The 20158-nt window shown below is 36.7% G+C and overlaps 1 protein-coding gene across 1 annotated transcript; it reads right to left on the bottom strand.

The window, feature by feature from the left end:
* Positions 1–3824: 3824 nt before the first annotated feature.
* Positions 3825–9849, bottom strand: LOC142548035 (KH domain-containing protein At4g26480-like). Its single transcript, XM_075656402.1, is given in 6 exon segments — positions 3825–4262; positions 4443–4513; positions 4516–4585; positions 4721–4778; positions 9508–9566; positions 9646–9849. Coding segments are annotated over 6 exon segments (528 nt in total). The 5' UTR covers positions 9766–9849; the 3' UTR covers positions 3825–4112.
* Positions 9850–20158: the final 10309 nt, after the last annotated feature.

Genomic DNA, 20158 nt, shown 5'->3' with positions numbered 1-20158 from the left:
GCCTTCTTTCTGAGCATACCCTTTTACCACCAATCTAGCACGATTCCACTCCACTTGGTTTTTGTCATCACGCTTGATCTTATAGACCCATCTGTTTCCAATGGCTTTCCTTCCTCGTGGTAGTGTAACAAGATCCCAAGTTTTATTCCTTTTAATGCCTCCAACTCTTCTTGCATTGCTATCATCCATAGGGATACATCCGAGCTTTGAGTGGCCTCGTGGAAACTCGATGGCTCACCATCCTCTGATAATAGACAATATGCAATGTTGCTTTCAGTGACATAATCTGAAAGCCAACCTGGTGGTCTTCTGTCTCGAGTTGACTGCCTCACATTAGAAACCTCAGATTCAACATGTTCTTGTTCTTCGTGCTCTGGTACTGCTTCACAAGAAACTTGACCTTCGTCCGTCTTATTTTCCACCTGAAATATAGTAGTTTCTGAATTCGATGTGCCTTTGTCTCCCTTTACTTTATCTTCCTCGAAGATAACATCCCTGCTGATGACAAGCTTGTGAACAGTAGGATCCCACAAGCGAAACCCCTTTACTCCATCAGCATAACCCAAGAAGATACATTTTCTGGATTTCGAATCCAACTTCGATCTTTCTTACTCATTGTACAGAACATACACATGACTTCCAAATGTATGCAAATGAGAATAATCTGTCGGCTTCCCGGTCCACACTCCATCGGAGTCTTCAGATCAATCGCCACTGAAGGAGAACGATTGATAATATAACAAGCGGTTTTGACTGCTTCCGCCCAAAATGACTTTTCTAGACCCGCAGTCCTCAACATAGCTCTTGTTCTGTCCAACAAGGTCCTGTTCATCCGCTCCGCCACTCCATTCTGTTGAGGTGTGTAAGCCGCCGTGAACTGTTTCTTGATGCCCTCATGTTGACAAAATGCATCAAACTCGTCACTGGTATATTCTCCTCCATTGTCAGTCCTCAGACACTTGATTTTCTTTTCTGAATCGAGTTCAACCCGCGCTTTGAAATCTTTGAAGATCTGGAAAACATCTGATTTCTTCTTTATTGGATACACCCAACATCTCCTAGAGAAATCATCAATGAACGAGACAAAGTATCTTGCTCCTCCTAGGGATACAACCGGTGCTTGCCAAACATCCGAATGAATCAGCTCCAATATGCTTTTGCTCCTGGCAGTAGAAGTGCCAAACTTTAATCTGTGTTGTTTACTGGTAACACAGTGCTCACAAAAGGGTAGTGACACTTTTGTAAGTCCCGGCAGCAGCTTCCGTTCTGAGAGAATTTTCAACCCCCGTTCTGACATATGCCCGAGCTTTCTATGCCATAACACTGTTAATTCTTCTCCTGAACCATTTGATGCAACAGCTAGCTCCGCCTCTTTGTGTGTTTCTCCCAAAAGTACATAACAGATTTGCAGCAACCTTTTCCGCCTTCATAACCACAATCGCGCCTTTCACAATTCTCATGATCTCGTTCTCGATACGAGTTTTGCACCCGATGTCATCCAATTGCCCCAAAGACAAAAGATTTTTTGTCAGTCCTTTCACCTGTCGTACCTCCTGTATGGTGCGAATGGTGCCATCAAACATTTTAATTTTGACAGTACCGACCCCAGTGATTTCCAAGGCATGATCATTTCCCATGAATACAGATCCTCCTGAGACTGGTTCATAATGATCAAACCATTCTCTCCGAGACGTCATGTGCCACGTCGCACCTGAATCCATTATCCATGTGTCACAAAATTTGTGTCTGCCTTCTGCAACTGTTTCCGCTTCGCTGAATAATATTTCACCACTGCCTGAAGTACTGGCCACATTTCGTTAAGAACTTTTATCGATACTCGTACACTCTCTCTTGAAGTGCCCTTTACCGCCACATTTAAAGCAGTAAATATTTTTCTTCTTACTTCTTGACTTTGATCTACCTCGCCTTTGACTCCCACTGGAGTCACGGTCCATAAATCTTCCTCTTATCATCGGTAAAGCCTCTGCTTGCTTCGATGTTACCAACATATCTTCCTTGTTCTTGCGCCGGCTTTCTTCTCCGAGAACCGTAGTTAAGACATCGTCGAATCTTAGAAAGCCCATCAGAATATTGTTGGTAATGTTGATGATAAGTTGATCGTATGAATCTGGTAGACTTTGAAGTAGAAGCTCCGCACGTTCATTTTCCCCTATTTTATGCCCATGGAAGTGAGTTGGGCAAATAGAGTATTTAGTGTATTGATATGGTCGGTCATCGATGAGGATTCCGCCATCCGAAAAGTATAAAGCCTTGTCTTTAGGAAAATCATGTTGTGTAGCGACTTGACCTCGTACATCTTTGTCAGAGTATCTCAGATAACTTTGGCTGTTTTTATCTCAGAGATACTTGACAAAACTTCGTCAGCTATAGCCAAGTGTAAATTGGCAACAGCATTATCATTCATCTCGTTCCACTTTCCATCATCTGTAATCTCCACCGGTCTATCTCCAATAGCCGCCAAGCAATTTTCCTTTCTTAAAACTGCTTGTATCTTTATTTTCCACAGCATAAAATTGCTTCCATTGAACTTTGCTATCTCGTACCTTCCCGCCATTATGTCTACAACAATTTTAGTAGACCAGACAAAATAATCCCGCCTTAAATAAAAAATCTCAAAAAATCTTTTCTGATGTGAAAGATCAGTCTAGGCTGCAACCACAGAGCATACTCAGAATTTTAAGAAATCTGATACCACTTGTTGGTCCCACGTGCGGAATTTGAGATAATAAAACCCGAAAATAAAGAATAAACTGAACACCGAGATTTACGTGGAAAAACCCCTAAAAATTATTAGGGTAAAAAACCACGGGTAAGATGAAAAGAATTCCACTATAATATTTTGTGATGTACAACTCACTCACTGTGTTTCCAAAGAGAACACACACTCTCTTAATATAGGAGAACAAAACACCTCACAAATATTATAGAACTAAGCACTTAAATACTTATAAGATGAGAGAAAACTCGAAGAATGGATGATTTCAGAATGAAAGGGGAGCTCTATTTATAGAGCCTTCTGTCAGTGTGAAGACGCGTTAAAAACGCGTCTTCTGAAAACAAAACGAAATTTCCTTCTGCATCACCCACGTTTTTTTTTCATTCTTTTAATTGGTCCCCCAACTTAAATGATTGCCGACAAGATGGTCATTTCACTCGACGAGTACTTGAACTGGTATTGGTATTCCTTGTCTTCCCGACAGTTATAATCGTTATACTTGTTGGATTCATTTGATGAATAAAATAAGTGCTCATTATCGATAAGATAGGTTGATTACGTCAAATTATAAAAATTTAATACCCATTTCTCTTGAATCTATTTTTGTCAAATCCAACTCTCAAACCTAGAATGAAGCAAGACTAGGCAAATACAAAGTTACAAAATTATTTGAAATAAAAAGAAAAGTTTAATCTTTAAACAATGTGACAAAAAATGATGATACATAAATAATACATAGCTTAAAATTCTGAACAAAAACAAAGAAAAAAAATGCATGTTGATTCCAGTCTCAAAACATGAAAAACAATAAAAAGATAGGAAATCATCGACTTAATATTCTAATAGCTTATTTTCAATGCATCCATGCCACTCATAAATATATGAATAAAAATATAATTAAAATTTAATTGGCAATAGTGGATCTGCTATCAAATTGTCGAGTGTGTGCTTTATCTCATTAGGTCGTCAAAAACAAGAACAAGAAAAGGCAGTAATAAACTTCAACGGAAAGAACAATACAACATCACAAGAGAGAACAATGCATCATTGAATTTGTTTTATTTCCATTTCTGTTCTGTAACAAATATGAATCCGACTTCTTACAAATTCCACATTCACAAGCTTGCAACTTGCAAAAAATGAAATAATCGCATGACAATGCAAGTAAAGACAATGCATTAACCAAACCTCCAAAGCAAACGTACAAACACAAGCCTTCAACCGAAGGACACTAAATGTAATATAAGCATGCTTCATACGATATACACCATCCGGTACCAGTGTCTCCATGGAAGCTAGAGGAATCGCTGGCACCGCAGAGAAAGTGGCTTGGAAACAGCTGTTTTCTGGCAGAATGAACTTTAAGGTTCGGGCGTTACCCCTGAGTTTTTGCCCTTTTCATTCCAAGGATACTGTGGAAGGGGGATACAGAACCAGACATTTGAGAGCCTTCTTCTCGAAGTGTACCGTTGAGCATTGCAAGTTCGCGTAACTGCTGCTTCTTGAAAAAATCTTCAGATTCATCCTGTGTTATGTTTTTGTTTTTTTCTGCAATTGCAATCAATATCAGAGTTAAAACACAGAGGATGACCCTCTTTTTTAGAAAAATAGACATGATTTGAAATTTCGTCATTTAAAAACAGGAGTGTTTAGTTCTGCTGCTAGAGCAATGCAATTCAGTATTTGAATGGTGGACGAATGTTACCATTGGCTTAAGAAAATCTTCAATAATCTCCCGCGCCTGCATTAGGCAGGAATCTATTATCTCAACTGGAATTCTGCTTCAACAAGTACGTGGAGTGGTTCGTTCAGATGCTCGTATCCTGGTTTCCCCCTCATCATCTCTTCCTACATATAGCAATGTGTCAAAACTCATTAGTTCTGCAGATTCTGGTAAATAACAGATGAAGAAAAAAGCAAGTGCCAGATAGAAGGAATAATAAGTCAGCGTCCACGCACACACAAGGGCGAAGGGAAGATTACCCTCACTGGGTCCTTGATGCTGCCACGCCCTCTAATCAGAACATGACAATCAGTAGTGAAAAAATAGAGAGTGAGCGGAAAGCTCAAGTCGTAGTATTGTAAAACTGAATAAAAAATACAAAGAGAATATGTTTATATACCTAGGGTAAACACAAAAAGAATAAATGACTAATCTACCCTTGAGAGCTAACAATAATATATTATATTCTAACATCCCCCTCAAACTCACGATGCTACAGCTAAAAGCATGGAGAGTTTGTCAGACAAAAAACGGAAGCGCGAAGCGGAATGTGCCTTGGTAAACATATCAGCTATCTGCAGAGAAGAAGGAACGAAAGGTAACGTGATGGTGCCAAGCTGGAGATGATGACGAGTGACGTGACAATCGATCTCAATGTGCTTTGTCCTCTCATGAAAAACTGAATTGCGTGCAATCTGAATTGTACTCTGATTATCACAATATAACGGAGTAGGATGACAAAGAAGAATACCGAAATCCGCAAGCAACCAACGTAACCAAACAATCTCGCAAGTAGTTGAAGCCATAGCACGATACTCGGCTTCGGTAGAAGATCTAGAGATAACAGCTTGTTTCTTACTTTTCCAAGAGATAAGAGAATCTCCAAGAAAAATACAGAAGCCAGTGGTTGACTTACGATCCGTGGGATCGCCAGCCCAATCAGCATCAGAGTATGCACGCCGCAGCTCTAAGGAGGAAGTAGAGGGAAACAAAAGACTCTGAAACTGAGTTCCCCGAAGATACCTGAGAATGCGAAGAACAGCAGCCCAATGAACTGTAGTTGGTGCAGTGACAAACTGACTTACTACATGAACAGCATGCGCAATATCTGGACGAGTCACAGTGAGATAAACCAAGCTGCCAACAATAGTACGGTATAAGGTAGGATCTGGCAAAGGAGATCCATCTGACAGAGAGTACCGAGCATTGGTGTCAAGAGGAGTATCAACTATTCTGTTATCAGTTAGACGTGCACGCTCAAACAGATCTGCTATGTACTTTGACTGAGATAAAAGATAACCTTTTGGAGAATAGGCAACCTCAATTCCTAGAAAGTAACGTAGCAAACCTAAATCCTTCATAGCAAAGCAGCGAGCTAACTCAGACTTCAAAGCCTCAATACCATCAATATCATCACCGGTGATTATCATGTCATCAACATATAAAGACAGAAGTATACGACCTGCAGGAGTACACTTGACAAATAATGCGGAATCATGATGACTAGGAATAAACCCAAGCGAAGTAATCACTATAGAAAATTTCTCAAACCAAGCACGGGGAGCTTGTTTGAGACCATAAAGAGCCTTACGAAGTCTACAAACTTCACCAGGTTTGTGAGCAACACCAGGAGGAGGAGCCATAAAAACTTCTTCATGAAGATCACCATTCAAGAAAGCATTCTTGACATCCATCTAAGAGATTTTCCATCGACGAACAGAAGCAACAGCAATTAGAGTACGAACTGTCGTCATTTTAGCAACGGGAGCAAATGTTTCCTCATAATCAATGCCATGCTTCTGAGAGTAATCTTTAGCAACAAGACGAGCTTTGTAGCGTTCAATAGATCCATCAGATTTGGTCTTGATCTTGTAGACCCAACGAGAGCCAATGGTGTGCTTTCCGGGTGGCAACATAACCAAATCCCATGTATGAGTATGATGAAGAGCAGTCAGTTCCTCAGCCATAGCATTCTGCCAAAGTGGATTACCAACAGCTTCGCTATAGGATAAAGGCTCAGAGAAACGATGAACAGAGGCAACAAATGAAGCGAAAGAGCTAGAATAACACGAATAAGCAAAATCAGGTAGTCGAGTAGACTTACGAACCCGAGTGGACTGACGGAGTGGAGGATTATCCGCGATGCCAGGAGATGATTGGGTTGTTGTAGGGGGATTTGGAGGAGCAAGAGTCTCTAGTGTGGTCGTGAGCAAAGTCTTGTCGGTGTCGGAGGTGAAAGGGTCAATACAAATAAGATCTGCATGTGTCATATTATGCGAACTAACAGGTATAGAAAAGAATGGAACATGTTCAAGAAACACAACATGACGAGAGACATAAAGTTTTTGACTAATTGGATCAAAGCAACGATACTCTTTTTGACTAATACCATAACCCAGGAAAACACATAGAGCAGAGCGCGGAGACAACTTATTGCGCTCGATCTGCGGTCGGAGAACAAAACAGGCACAACCAAAAACACGCAATGAAGAATAATCAGGAGCATGACCATACATTTTTTCAAAGGGTGACAAACCTGAATTGTGTGAAGTTGGGATTCTATTGATCACGTGAACAGCAGTAAGAATTGCTTTACCCCAAAATGCACTAGGAACATTAGAAAACAGTAAGAAAGAGCGAGCTGTTTCAACAATATGTCTATGTTTTCTTTCGGCAACACCATTTTGTTCAGGGGTTTCTCTACACGAGGTTTGACGTATGGTACCATCAGAAGCAGGCAAACGCGAAAAATCATTAGAAGTGTATTCATCCCCCAAATCACAACGAAAACACTTGATGACAGCTGAATGTTGATTTTTCACAAGAGCTTTAAAATCATTGAAAATAGCAAGATAATCGGATCTATGTTTCATCAGATAAATCCAACAATAACGAGTGCAATCATCAATAAAAGAAACATAATATCTCGACCCCCCTTTCGTGGGAACAGGGGATGGTCCCCACACATCTGAATGAACAAGATCAAAAGGAGTAGGAGAAAAAGATAGACTTTTATAAAAAGGTAATGCCGAAAATTTTGCCAGTTTACAACCACTACAATCAGAAATATCATGACTTTTCAAAGTTCCTAGTGTTCTTGTAGACGCTAAAAAATTCAAACGAGACGCGGAAACGTGTCCTAGACGATTATGCCATAAATAAAAAACAGAAGACGACTGACTCAAACGAAAAGAAGAGAGATCCACACTAGATGCTGCAACATCTGGTACTCTGAGATAATCCAAAACATAAAGTCCCCCCTGTCTACGGCCTGTCCCAATCAGCCTCTGGGATCGCGGGTCCTGCACATAACAATTTGAAGAAGAGAAGTAGACTAAGTATCCAGACTCACATAATTGACTGACCGAAACAAGATTAAGTGTAAGATTGGGAATATAGTATACATCGGGAAGAGATAAACAATACGTAACAAGAGAACCAACGCCTACTAATGGCATAGGTGTACTATCAGCAGTCACAATTTCAATGGAAGAATTGTGAGACAAAGAAGCAAAAGATGACAAATCAGGAGACATATGATGAGATGCTCTTGAATCCAAGACCCAGATGGACGAAGATATACCTGAAGTGCCAGAGGAATGACAAACCTATATGTGAAGAAGCTGACATAGCATGAGGCTATGAAGCGAGGAACTGTTGAAACTGCTCAAACAAATACGGATCCAAAGACGGTGCATCAACTGCATTGTTAGACTGAGGTGGTTGATATGTCCACTGGTTTGATGGATTACCAGGTTTCCATGGAGTGCTCCGAGATGGCTGCTGCTGCTGCTGTGGTTTCCATGGAGTGTTCTGAGATGGCTGATGTTTCCATGTTCTGAGATGGCTGATGTTGCTGCTGTGGTTTCCACGGAGTGTTGTGTGATCGTTGTTGTTGCTGTTGCGGCTGCACTTTTCCTTTACTCAACAATAGTGGGCATTGAGCTTTCCAGTGCCCCTTCTCTTTACAAAAAGCACACTCATCTTGAGAAACCTTCGTATTTGACCTGTTTTGGTGATTAGCTTGAGGTCGTTGAGGAGCTGCAAAGACAGATGGTGTAATCGGGATTGTCCCTTTGTCAACGTGAGACTTAAGACGAATCTCTTCAGCTAACAATTCACTTACAACCGAATCAACAGAAGGAAGAGGGTTACGATGAAGAATCGTCCCACGCAGACCCTCAAAATCATTCCGAAGTGCCATCAAAAACTGTACCAAGCGCTGTTCTTCTCTCCGAGCAATATAAGGTGAGAATGCTCGCAATTCTACAGATTCTGTTAATGCCAATTGATCCCAGAGTGACGACATGGCAGAATAAAATTCTTGGATGCTCATATCTTTCTGCTGAAGGGCACGAATATCTGTCTCCAATTGATATTGTTTGGCAAAATTAGACTGTGTATACAAGCGTGCCAGATGATCCCAAACCTCCTTAGCAGCCTCGTATTTTGCCAATTGAGCACATATTGAGTGCGCAACAGAATTATTAATCCACGTAATAATCTTCGAATTATCTGCCTCCCAAACATCAAATGACACAGCATAATCAGGGTTCGTCTGGTCTGTAGGCTTGTCTCGTACACCTGTGACATAGCCCCACATCGATTTTCCCCGCAAGAAATTCTTCATAACATAACCCCAATACGAATAATTTTTTCCATCCAATTGAACACTAATTAACTGAAGAGAATCGTCTTTACGAGTAGCCATGATGCCAAAACCAAACAAAACCGAACGAATAAAACAAAACACGATGCAGAGAAGAAGTCGATTACCAAAGAGAAACTAGACGAACGAAAAGTTCGATCCGCGAAAGCTGTGGATGAGATTAACAGTTCTTCTCTACGATTGACAGATCCATGAGATGGAGGCTCTGATACCATGAAAAAATAGAGAGTGAGCGGAAAGTTCAAGTCGTAGTATTGTAAAACTGAATAAAAAATACAAAGAGAATATGTTTATATACCTAGGGTAAACACAACAAGAATAAATGACTAATCTACCCTTGAGAGCTAACAATAATATATTATATTCTAACAAGTAGTTGCTTCGACTCGCTTCAAAGAGTTCCCTCTAGGACCAAGAAGGCGGCCAACCAAATCGAACTGCAATGTCAGGTATAAGGGATCAAGGAAAAAAAAACTGATATCAGAAAACCACTCAGAGAAAGTAACAAAGAAATACATTAGGATATTGATCAACTGGTATGTCAACACGGAGAGTTTGCTTGACTATGAGGCCTGATGAACTACCTTGGTAACCGAGCCAGTTCTGTGCAGAACAGGACTGCATCAAACCCGACATCTGTATGTGAAAGCTCCATAGCGTAAGGAAGGAAACATAAAAATAAAGAGAACATTCTTAAATTCTTGGTGTTTAGGATTTTAAAAAGCATAAGTTAGAAATAGTTTTTGGGGATAAAATGACGACAAGAACAAAAATATTTAAAAAAATCCCAAAATGTTTGATTAGCAAAACCAGGATGGCAAATATACTTTCAACTCAACCACTGTAGTTACGAACAAAAAAAGCAAAAGATGACGTTAGGACAGATTAAATAATTGGAGATTAAACCTGCATGGCACTTGCTGTTAAATAACCTTGTATACTAAAATAGCATCATTTCGTAAACAGAGTAAGGGTATCCACTATCCACGAGCTAGTTAGCCAGAGAAAAAGTAAAGAGTTTGTTCCAAGTAGGAAGTTACAAAACAAAGCAAAATAGATATGTCAATGCTTCTATGGAAAGGGGAAAGAGGATAACATCCACCAATAGGACCAAAGCTAAACCATGAAGAAGGTGGCCTAATACAATAGTGAAACTCGTGGCTATAACCTGGTCGAATTGAATTGCAACTTGCATGAAAGATATCAGATCAATGCAACAAAATGACACCAAGCAAATAACAAGTGAAATCCCAAAATGAATATGTAAGAATAATCCTACGTCATTCTTGAACTAGTTATTTTCGAACTAGATGTCCCGAGAGAACTCTAACTTAAAGATAAAGCGAGAAGAGGAAGTATTTTAAATTGTAAATCGAATTAAAAATCAATTTTCTTTTAAAAGTAAATTTACTTAATTTTTTCAAGTCGTCTTTTGGAAAACAATTTTTCACACTTGTATTGGACTTCATGTGCAGCTCATTGCTTCGATTTGATGCTTGAATAAATATTCAAAATTCACAAACTCAAAAAATTGCATGAACAGGCATTGATATTGAATGGTTATATTTACAATAGACCACAATTGTTTAGCATGATGAGGAAGTTTACTGGACAGAGAGACGTGGTAAGAATTGCAAAGGCTCGTTTCGCTGTCGCTTTTTTGACTCTAAAGCAGTTTCAAGTTCAACAAACAAATCTGAGAAAGATGTTTACATTCTAAAAAAACGGCTGGATATTTCTTAAATCGTGAGTTTTTTTACTCAAATCGTGACATAGAAAATGATGAAGAAGTGTTGGAGGATATGTACAAATGCATAGCTAGATTGGTGTGAGGTGAAGAATTACAAGATAAGATCACAATTCACAAATCAATTGGACAAATACAAAAAAACGAGACCTTTTGGTTAAACCATGATTATCATACAAAGAGTTCAAAATTACTAGGTAAATAATATTTAGTGCTATATCAATTTATTTCTCAAGCATTACTTACAAAATAGATACAAACTTTGGATGATAAGAAATGTAATCCTATATTTTTTGTGTTTCAACATTCAAGCTGATTGGTGGTCTTCTTATGGTGCATTAACACCTGAATTAAAAACATTTGCAATGAAGATTTTGTACTTCACACGCTCTTATTCAGGTTGTGAACGTAATTGAAGTATATTTGAAGATAAACGTAATTGGAGTGTATTTGAACATGTAAGTTAGAAGTTTTTTATACATACTAAATTTCATATTATGGAGTATGAACCTAACTTTTTACTTTCTAATTTTTTGGCAGATACATTCTAAAACATGAAATAGGTTATCTCAACAACGATAGAATGATTTAGTATATATCAAATACAACAGAACATTGAGGTGAAAGTATTCCATGTGAGATAAGATTGATCTTATTTTCAGAATAGATGAAAGTAACAAATGGTTGTTGGAAAAATTGGATGACAGTAATAAAGATAATGATTATAACGATTTTGTCTATGAAGATGATGACATGCGTTGGAGTGATGTAGCACAAGTGGCTGGGGTTGGTGAAAGTTCATATGACTTTTGATCTCGAAATGCATCTACTTCAAAAGGAGCATCATCATCCACTTCAACAAAAAGAAAGCAATCTTCAACTCGAACTAGTCTTGTGGATGAAGAAGATATCAACATTGATGATGAAACTGAAGAAGATACCGATGAATACAAATCAAGGGACGCGGCTAATGACCTAGATTTGGAAGATGGAGATGACGATTATTATGATATTTGATATTTCATTTATCACATTTTCAAAGACTTTATTTTATTTTTTTGATAATATTTTGCTTATTGCGCTTTTTTCTCGTAAAGCGTGCGTTTCGCTTTGGGCTTTAAGCCCCAAGACACTTGAGCACTTTTTTGCGCCTCAGGCTTTTGACAACTATGCCTCGTTATGATAAAATTAGTTCCGATATAAAAAAATTCCGATATAAATAAGTGCTAATGTGTATAATCAACGATGGAATGCAAAGCCAATCAAATAGCTAGTTCAAAGCGCTACCTCTCTTGATTGGCTATGACAAGATCAAGCGTTCAAGATATATCATATATTCATACGAGTGTTAAAGGGATAAGTTAATTTGCAGAAAAAAATTCACATGTAATAGGTAGGTAAAATAAGGAGACAAAGGTTAAATTTGTATATCTATAATAATTAAAAAAGAAAAGTTATTTTTTGTTCAACAATAATACCAAATGAAAAATAATACTTCATTAGAAAGTATTAATTCTATGTAAACACTAAAATAAGATTGAAGCAATCAACACCTCCAAACTTTAGGTCTTTTTGAAAAAAATACATGTAATATCTCATATGATAGAAGTTGGAATATAAATACAAAGAATGGAGATAATCCTCACATACAACCACGGGCGGAGGTACATGTATCCTTACCCGAAATTTAGCCGGGGTAGAACAATTTTTTTAAAAAAATTTATATGTAAATTTTGTATAATTTTGGATTAACATGATATTAGACCGAGTAGATCAATTTAAAATAGTAAAAGATTCTAGAGTTTAAAATTCTAGCTCGGACTGCTGATACAACATACACAATTACATAGGATTAGTTAGAACCAGACTGATAAAACTAATCCTCTGCATCATACCCGCTGAAAGTAAAAGAATTGAAATATCCCACAAAAGTTAATTTAGTTTATAATTGATGGTAAGGTTTACTCTAAACAAACCACATGAAAAAGGGTGAGAAATCAAGCTCAGTAGAAAAAGTCTATTGACAGAGAATTCAAATGTAACAGACTACTAGCCCTCAAGTCCAACTAGTGGAACAGTGACTAAGAGAAACGAATAAATAACAAAGTTATTTCAAGTTAATTTCTGTCAATCATATTAATGTTTTGCAAGAGAAGCGCAACAATCCAAGAAAGTAGGCTTGCATGCTTGATCTAACATTACAATGCGCAATGCCCCTACTTCTTAATGATTAAGTTTTAAAGTGGATACGCACAGAGTATATTATCACAAGCGTTTCTTAGGAAACATTGAAATTGCATGATTACTTGCTAACAATGAACTTCACCTAACCAAAACACAGAAAGAAAAAACTTCGGAGCCATTTTTTTCGTGGTAGTGTAATGAAATGATAGAGAACATGTAAAGCTAATATACATGCCTTGATTCAATAAGCGGTAGCTTTGTGGAAGCACGGCCACAAAAGGATAAAGAGAGTTCCGTTCAACGAGCAATTGTGAAGACCCAAAATTTTACTATACAAAGAGACAAAGTACCAAGTTGATTTTAGTTTTACATTGAAGATGAATTATGTCATGGAGGAGAATAAATTACATGCAACCTTTGGCATGGAGGGGGAAGGCCTAAAATCACATTGATTATTACATGCTACAATTCATGCAACATTTGACATAGAGGGGGAATGCCTAAAGTCACATTGGTTATTACATGCCATAAACTATGAAACATTTGACATGGACGGGGAAGGTCTAAAGTCACATTGGTGCCTATATATAGTGGCAAAAGAATGAGTGAAATCATACCAGAACAACATCAAAAGTTCTCTCCAAAAGTTGCAATTTTCGAGTACCAAAAATTCTACCAAATTTCAGAAAGTTTTGCTCATTATTTTACACATCCAAATCCGATCTCCAGCAACATATCCAAAATTCATATCGATCCAACGGTTCAATTAGGCGCAAAAAATTTTGCAAGGTGACTGGTTTTTCAGTGTCAAACTCCAACTTGTTCATTCCAAAATTTTCGAAACAATCTTTCAAGTAAGTAGGTTTTTGCTATACTTTTACGTATATTTGCATTTCATAAGTGTACTACTTGATATATATATATATATATATATATATATATATATATATATATATATATATATACTTTTCCTTCGTAAGTATGTCAACATTTGCTTAAAAATACATTATGTATGTTTCTTGAAATTTGATCGGCATGATATATTCGTTCCTATTTATTATGAAAATCATTGGACAATTTGTTCTTGATATTAGTTATAATATTTGAAAGCATATTTGAAATATTTGAAATGTAATGTAATAATTCGAATTAGAAATGACAAGAAAATTCCGATATTTGATATGTTTTGACCCTGATGCGGTGGGATATAATAACCGTTCATTTGGCCTCGCCCCTTAGAGTAGTAACATATAGGGGACTGATCAGTAAACCATGGAAATGAGATGATTTTCAGTGCTATGTTTGTATCTTGTTCGTATTCGATTCAACATGATTATGATTGAAATTATGATAATGTATACGTATAATTATAACCTTGATATTTGTTATGCCCGATCGACCCCCATTTACTGAGTATTTCTCAAATATTCACCCCTTACATTCCCACTCCAGATAAGAACGAGGAACAAATTGAAGATAAAGAACAAGAATATTTTGGGGATGGTGATGAAGCTAATCCAATTCAAGACAAGTTTCGTCATTCGGTCTTTTAGTTGTTTTATCGTGTTTTACGCTTCCGTATTTCGTTTTATTCACATTGTAAAGACAATTATTGATTTATGTAATAGACTGACTTTTGGTTATTTGATGTACTATGTGACTTGTTGTTACACGATTTTAAATTGTTAAACAACGCCGATGGCACGTCTAGGTTTTGGGGCGTGACATTTTAGTGGTATCGGAGCCGTCAGGTTCATAATCCGGCTGAGAGTTTGATAGACAAAATTTGGCGAAGTCAAATTTTTGCAAAAGCCCATGCCTTCCTATCCAAATCATTTTGGTACATCGCACTCATCTCCGTTTATTTAAATCTTCAAGTTCAAGCTATCGTCGTAGTTGGATGGCTTATGCTTTCGCATGGAATCTCGAAACTCAATCTTGTCAACTACTTTCAATCTATGTGAAATTACAATTCTTTCCGCTTTTGGAAATTCCCGTGAAAATTTTTTTTCGCTCCAAATACCTTGCTTATCTGATAATGTAACTTTGATCTCTTTTTTCATTTGATTTGTCTTGGAAATGGCCACCCCTCGTACTCGTTCTCAAGTCGCCCTTCGCATGCATCAACTTACTATTGAAAACCAAACACGAAGTATTCAACTCGCTAGAGGAAAACAAGAGAAATAAGAACTCATGGAGATTTAGTACCTGCTTTAAACTGATATACAGCGTCTCACCCATCACCTTGATCGAACAGAGAGCCAACTCCCCTAACAATATGTAACCCATCTCATGTGGTACGACTAGTTCCCCTAATTGAAAGTTGATAGTAAGGATTGAAACTAAAAAGGATCTTGCTAACCGCTCTCGTCATCAACATGAAGACCTTGCTAGCAAGGAAGAATGTTACATCGCCAAGCTTCATGGCGCTATGGATAGACTGCAAGAACAAAATAAGCTATATGTACCTTGTCGTGGAAAACGTGGAAGAAAAAGAAGAAGCACCCATGGATGTAGTGGAAAAGGAACAGTGACGATGGAGAGATGATAAGGTAAGCTAGACTGATATTGTGGTTATATGATACGAAAAGAAAGAAGAATAATATTTCTTTGGGAATGTAAAAAAATAAGTTGAATTATATTTTTGGGAATGTACCTATTAGATATAAGTTGACTTATATTTTGGGAATACACCTATTTGATATAAGTTGACTTACATTTTTGGGAATTTACCTATCGAAGATAAGCTTCCGAATTAAGATGAAATGTTTGATTCGGGGATAATATATTATTAATGAAAATATGAGATAACAATTATATAAGTTTTGATATTCAGATATATAAGTAGATTTTTGTGTCGATAATTAACGGTATGAACATTAAATTGGGATGTAAGCGATAAATTTAATTATGTAGGATTTTGAAATATTTAATGAAGGTAAGAAACAATAAATTATGTTAAGAAATTAAGGATGTTATCTTAGGTAAATAAAGAGAGTTATGAGATATCGGTGGACATCGAGGAAAGTGTAACATGCATAATAAGTTTCGACTCTTCTTATAGTACAAAAAAAAGATTTGAGGATAAAGACATCTAATGAAACTTGTTTGTGTTAAAGCATGCTGGGCTCATAGTATTGATTAAGGAAAGATTTAGTAAAAGAAGAATTGTTTGAGGAATTAGTTTATTCCGTACAAGGTTGAAAGAAATTTTAACTAAGTTATAATTATTGGGACTTAAGTCAATGGGCTGATAAAGAGTTATGTTCTAAGATTGTATATCGGTTTTAAGTTTTGAGATCGTAATCGAAATAATTAAGATAGAGTAAAATAAGTATGAATACACATATATTCAGTGCCAATTTTATTCAGTGTACTATGAAAATTGATTAGTTGGACAAGAATCATGCAATGGTAGATTTTTGGGGTAAGAATGCCAAACTCCAATCCAAGAATAAATCGTATTTCATGGCAAAGATAAGGAACAAAAATCCTTCCTTTCTGCTTCTCAGACCTAGAAAGCCATGGAGTATGGCTAAGAAGTCTAACTGGTAATAATGGGAGAAGCAAAAGAAGGAATTGAACTCAAAATATTAAATATTCATGTGGTACGAGAGCTTCGAAAGCGTTACTTTAAATTATCCTAGACCGTGAAGTAGAATTTGAAAGTAGTTTGATAGCTCGTGTTGCACTAACATCTAAGGAACCCTAACGAATAGCTTCAGTTGAACTCAAGGATCTAAAAGATAGATTCCAAGATTTGTTAGACAAAAACAAATCAGACCAAGTACCTCTCATTGGGGAGCTTCAATCTTATTGGTACAGAAGAATGGTGAAGGTACAAAATAGTGTGTCGATCTACAAAGAACTCAATAAGATCAAGAACAAATGTCATCTTTCAATAATCTTTCAAGACTAGATGACCTTTTCAATAAGTTAAAAGAAGCTAAGATCTTTTTGAAGCTCAATTTAAGGTCAGGCTACCACAACTAAAGGTGAAGGCAGAGGATATTCCTAAAATAGCTTCAAAACACGGTATGGACACTATGAGTTAACGATAATACCTTTTGGTCTGACCAATGCTCTAGCAGCATTCATAGACCTCATGAATAATGTGTTCAAGAAATTCCTAGACAATTTTGTGGTAATGACATTCTTACATATTCAACAAGTGAGGAAGACCGCAAGGAAGATATTCGTCTTACTCTACAGATGCTCAAAGAAAAATAACTATATACTAAATTTAAGAAATGTGAATTTTGACTAAGAAGCGTCGCATTCATGGGTCATATAATCTCTAAAATGGGCATATCAGTGGGTCACAAGAAGGTGGAGACAATCATGGACTGGCCTTGACCGAAAACTGGAATAGAAATTTGAAGCTTTCTGAGATGAGTTGGCTATTAAGAAAATGTGTTGAAGGATTTTCTTCCGCTCACTCCAAAGAACTCTAAATTCAATTAGAGTGAAGAATGTGAGAAGAGTTTTAGATCCTGAAAAAGTAACTCGCTTCTACGCCATTATTAGTACTTCTCGAATGAGGCATGAATTTCGCAATTTACAATGATGCATCAAAAGAGTATTGTGATGTGTTCTCATTCAAGATGTACAAGTAATTGCCTATGCATCGAGGAAATTAAAACCATGTGAGCAAAATTATCCAACACATGATATTGAATTAGCCACAATTATATTTGTGCCAAATATCCGGAGAATCAACTTCTTTGGTATCAAATGAGATATTACCGATCACCAAAGCCTCAAATAATGTTCATACAAAATGAATTAAACATGAGGCAAAGACGATGGATTGAACTATTGAAAGATTATGACATAAGGATAAAAAGATATCTAATGTGCTAAGCCAAAAGGACTACATAGTGTTACAACAAGAATTTTGTCCAACAGAGACCCAAAGTTTTTTTCGATTTTGGAAAATGTTTTCAGAAAACTATGAGTACCAAGATCACTCTCAGCATGATTTGTCAATCCCAAACTTATGGACAAATTGAGAATAAAAATACACTCTTGAAAAAATTCTTAGGGCATGTGTCATAGACTTCAGAGGAAATTGAAGTAAACACCCCCTTTAATTGAATTTGCCGAAACAATAATTATCATGGAAGTATTAAAACAGGAGAGAAAGCTATCATGGTACCTGAACTGTTCAAGTAACTGTTGATAAAGTATCTATTATCAAGGAAAAACTCAAGAAAGCTCAAGATCAACAAAAGAGCTGGGCTGATTTAAAGCGAAGACCGTTGGATTTTGAAATCGATGAGAATGCTTATGTTAAAGTTTCTCCTATGAAAGGAGTGATCCGATTCAGCAAATATAGAAAGCTAAATCCAAGGTATGTCGGACCCTTCGAAATACTGGGAAAAGTGGGAAAACTAGCCTATCGTTGGCTTTACCACCGGGCATGTCAAGGATTCACAAATTCTTTCACGTCTCATAGCTAAGGAAGTATGTCTCAAATCCAAGTCACATTCTTGAAGTTGCACCGCTGCTAATTGAAGGAAATCTGAACGAGGAGCCGAAGTATTAAAAAGTCCCTATTCGAATAGTGGACACCAAAGATCAAATACTTCGGTCACGAACCATTCCATATGTCAAAGTATAATGATCTAATCATACCGGAAGAGATGCTACTTGGGAACTTGAAGAAAGAATCCGCAGACATCACCCTTACTTTTCAAAGACTAAGCTAATTCAAGTTTCGAGGACGAAACTTTAAACAAGAAGGGATGGATGTGAAGACCCAAAATTTTACTATACAAAGAGATAAAGTACCAAGTTGATTTTAGTTTTGCATTGAAGATGAATTATGTCTTGAGGAGAATAAATTACATATAATCTTTGGCATGGAGGGGCAAGACCTAAAGTCACATTGGTTATTACATGTCATAAACCATGAAACCTTTGACATGGAGGGAGAATGCCTAAAGTCACATTAGTTATTACATGTCATAAACCATGCAACCTTTGACATGGAGGGGGAATGTCTAAAATCACATTGATCCCTATAAATAGTGGCAAAAGAATGAGTAAAATCATACAAAACAATATCAAAAGTTCTCTCCGAAAGTTGCAATTTTCGAGTACCAAAAATTCTGCCCAATTTCAGAATGTTTTGCTATTTGTTTTACACGTCCAAATCCGATCTCCGCCGTTCAGAATACACTTACACGTGTTTTGAGCAACATATCCAAAATTCAAATCGATCCAACGGTTCAATTAGGCGCAAACATTTTTGCAAGATAACTGGTTTTTCAGTGCCAAAATCCAACTTGTTCATTCCAAGATTTTTGGAACAATCTTTCAAGTAAGTGAGTTTTTGCTATATTTTTACGTACACTTGCATTTCATAAAAGTTTACTTGATATATATATATATATATATATATATATATATATATATATATCGGCATACTTTTTCTTCGTAAGTATGTCATCATTTGCTTAAAAATACATTATGTATGTTTCTTGAAATTCGATCAGCGTGATATATTCGTTCCTATTTGTTATGAAAATCATTGAACAATTTGTTGTTGATGGCGTGAAAGTTTTTAGATCAAAAAGTCCCGCTATACAAAATGGCATGACTTGATTTTTTTAAAATTTCAAGCCACGCCATCTTGGATGGTGTGACTTGCTTTTGTTTTTTATATATTAATAATTAGAATTGTGGTGGCAGAGTGATGTGATGTCACGAGCAGCTCAAAATAATTTGTGGTGATAGAGTGATGAGATGTATCAGTTCAAATCAATTAACACGCACGTTAAATGGCGTGTTTTTGATCGAATATTGAAAATTTGCTTATGAAATTGATGAACGTATAGAGAACATTTGTTATCATCATTCTTCGGTGGTCTGAAAATTTTTGAAGTGTTCTTCAAATTGTTTCGGCAGATTGAAGTGATACATTTTCTTTCAGTGTTGAATAAATTTAATTGTTGAAGCTATTCAATATCAGTTTCTATTTTCATATACGAGGTACTTATACTCCAAATTAAATTTTGTAGTTTGATTGAAATTGATAAATTTTTTATTTGTGATTATTTTTTGTAGATAAAGTTTTGATTATTGTTAATTTTG

Source organism: Primulina tabacum, chromosome 6 (genome assembly GCF_025594145.1).
Source record: "Primulina tabacum isolate GXHZ01 chromosome 6, ASM2559414v2, whole genome shotgun sequence".
NCBI lineage: Eukaryota > Viridiplantae > Streptophyta > Magnoliopsida > Lamiales > Gesneriaceae > Primulina > Primulina tabacum.
The sequence above is the reverse complement of the archived record's forward strand: the minus strand, read 5'-3'. Positions and strand labels throughout refer to the sequence as shown.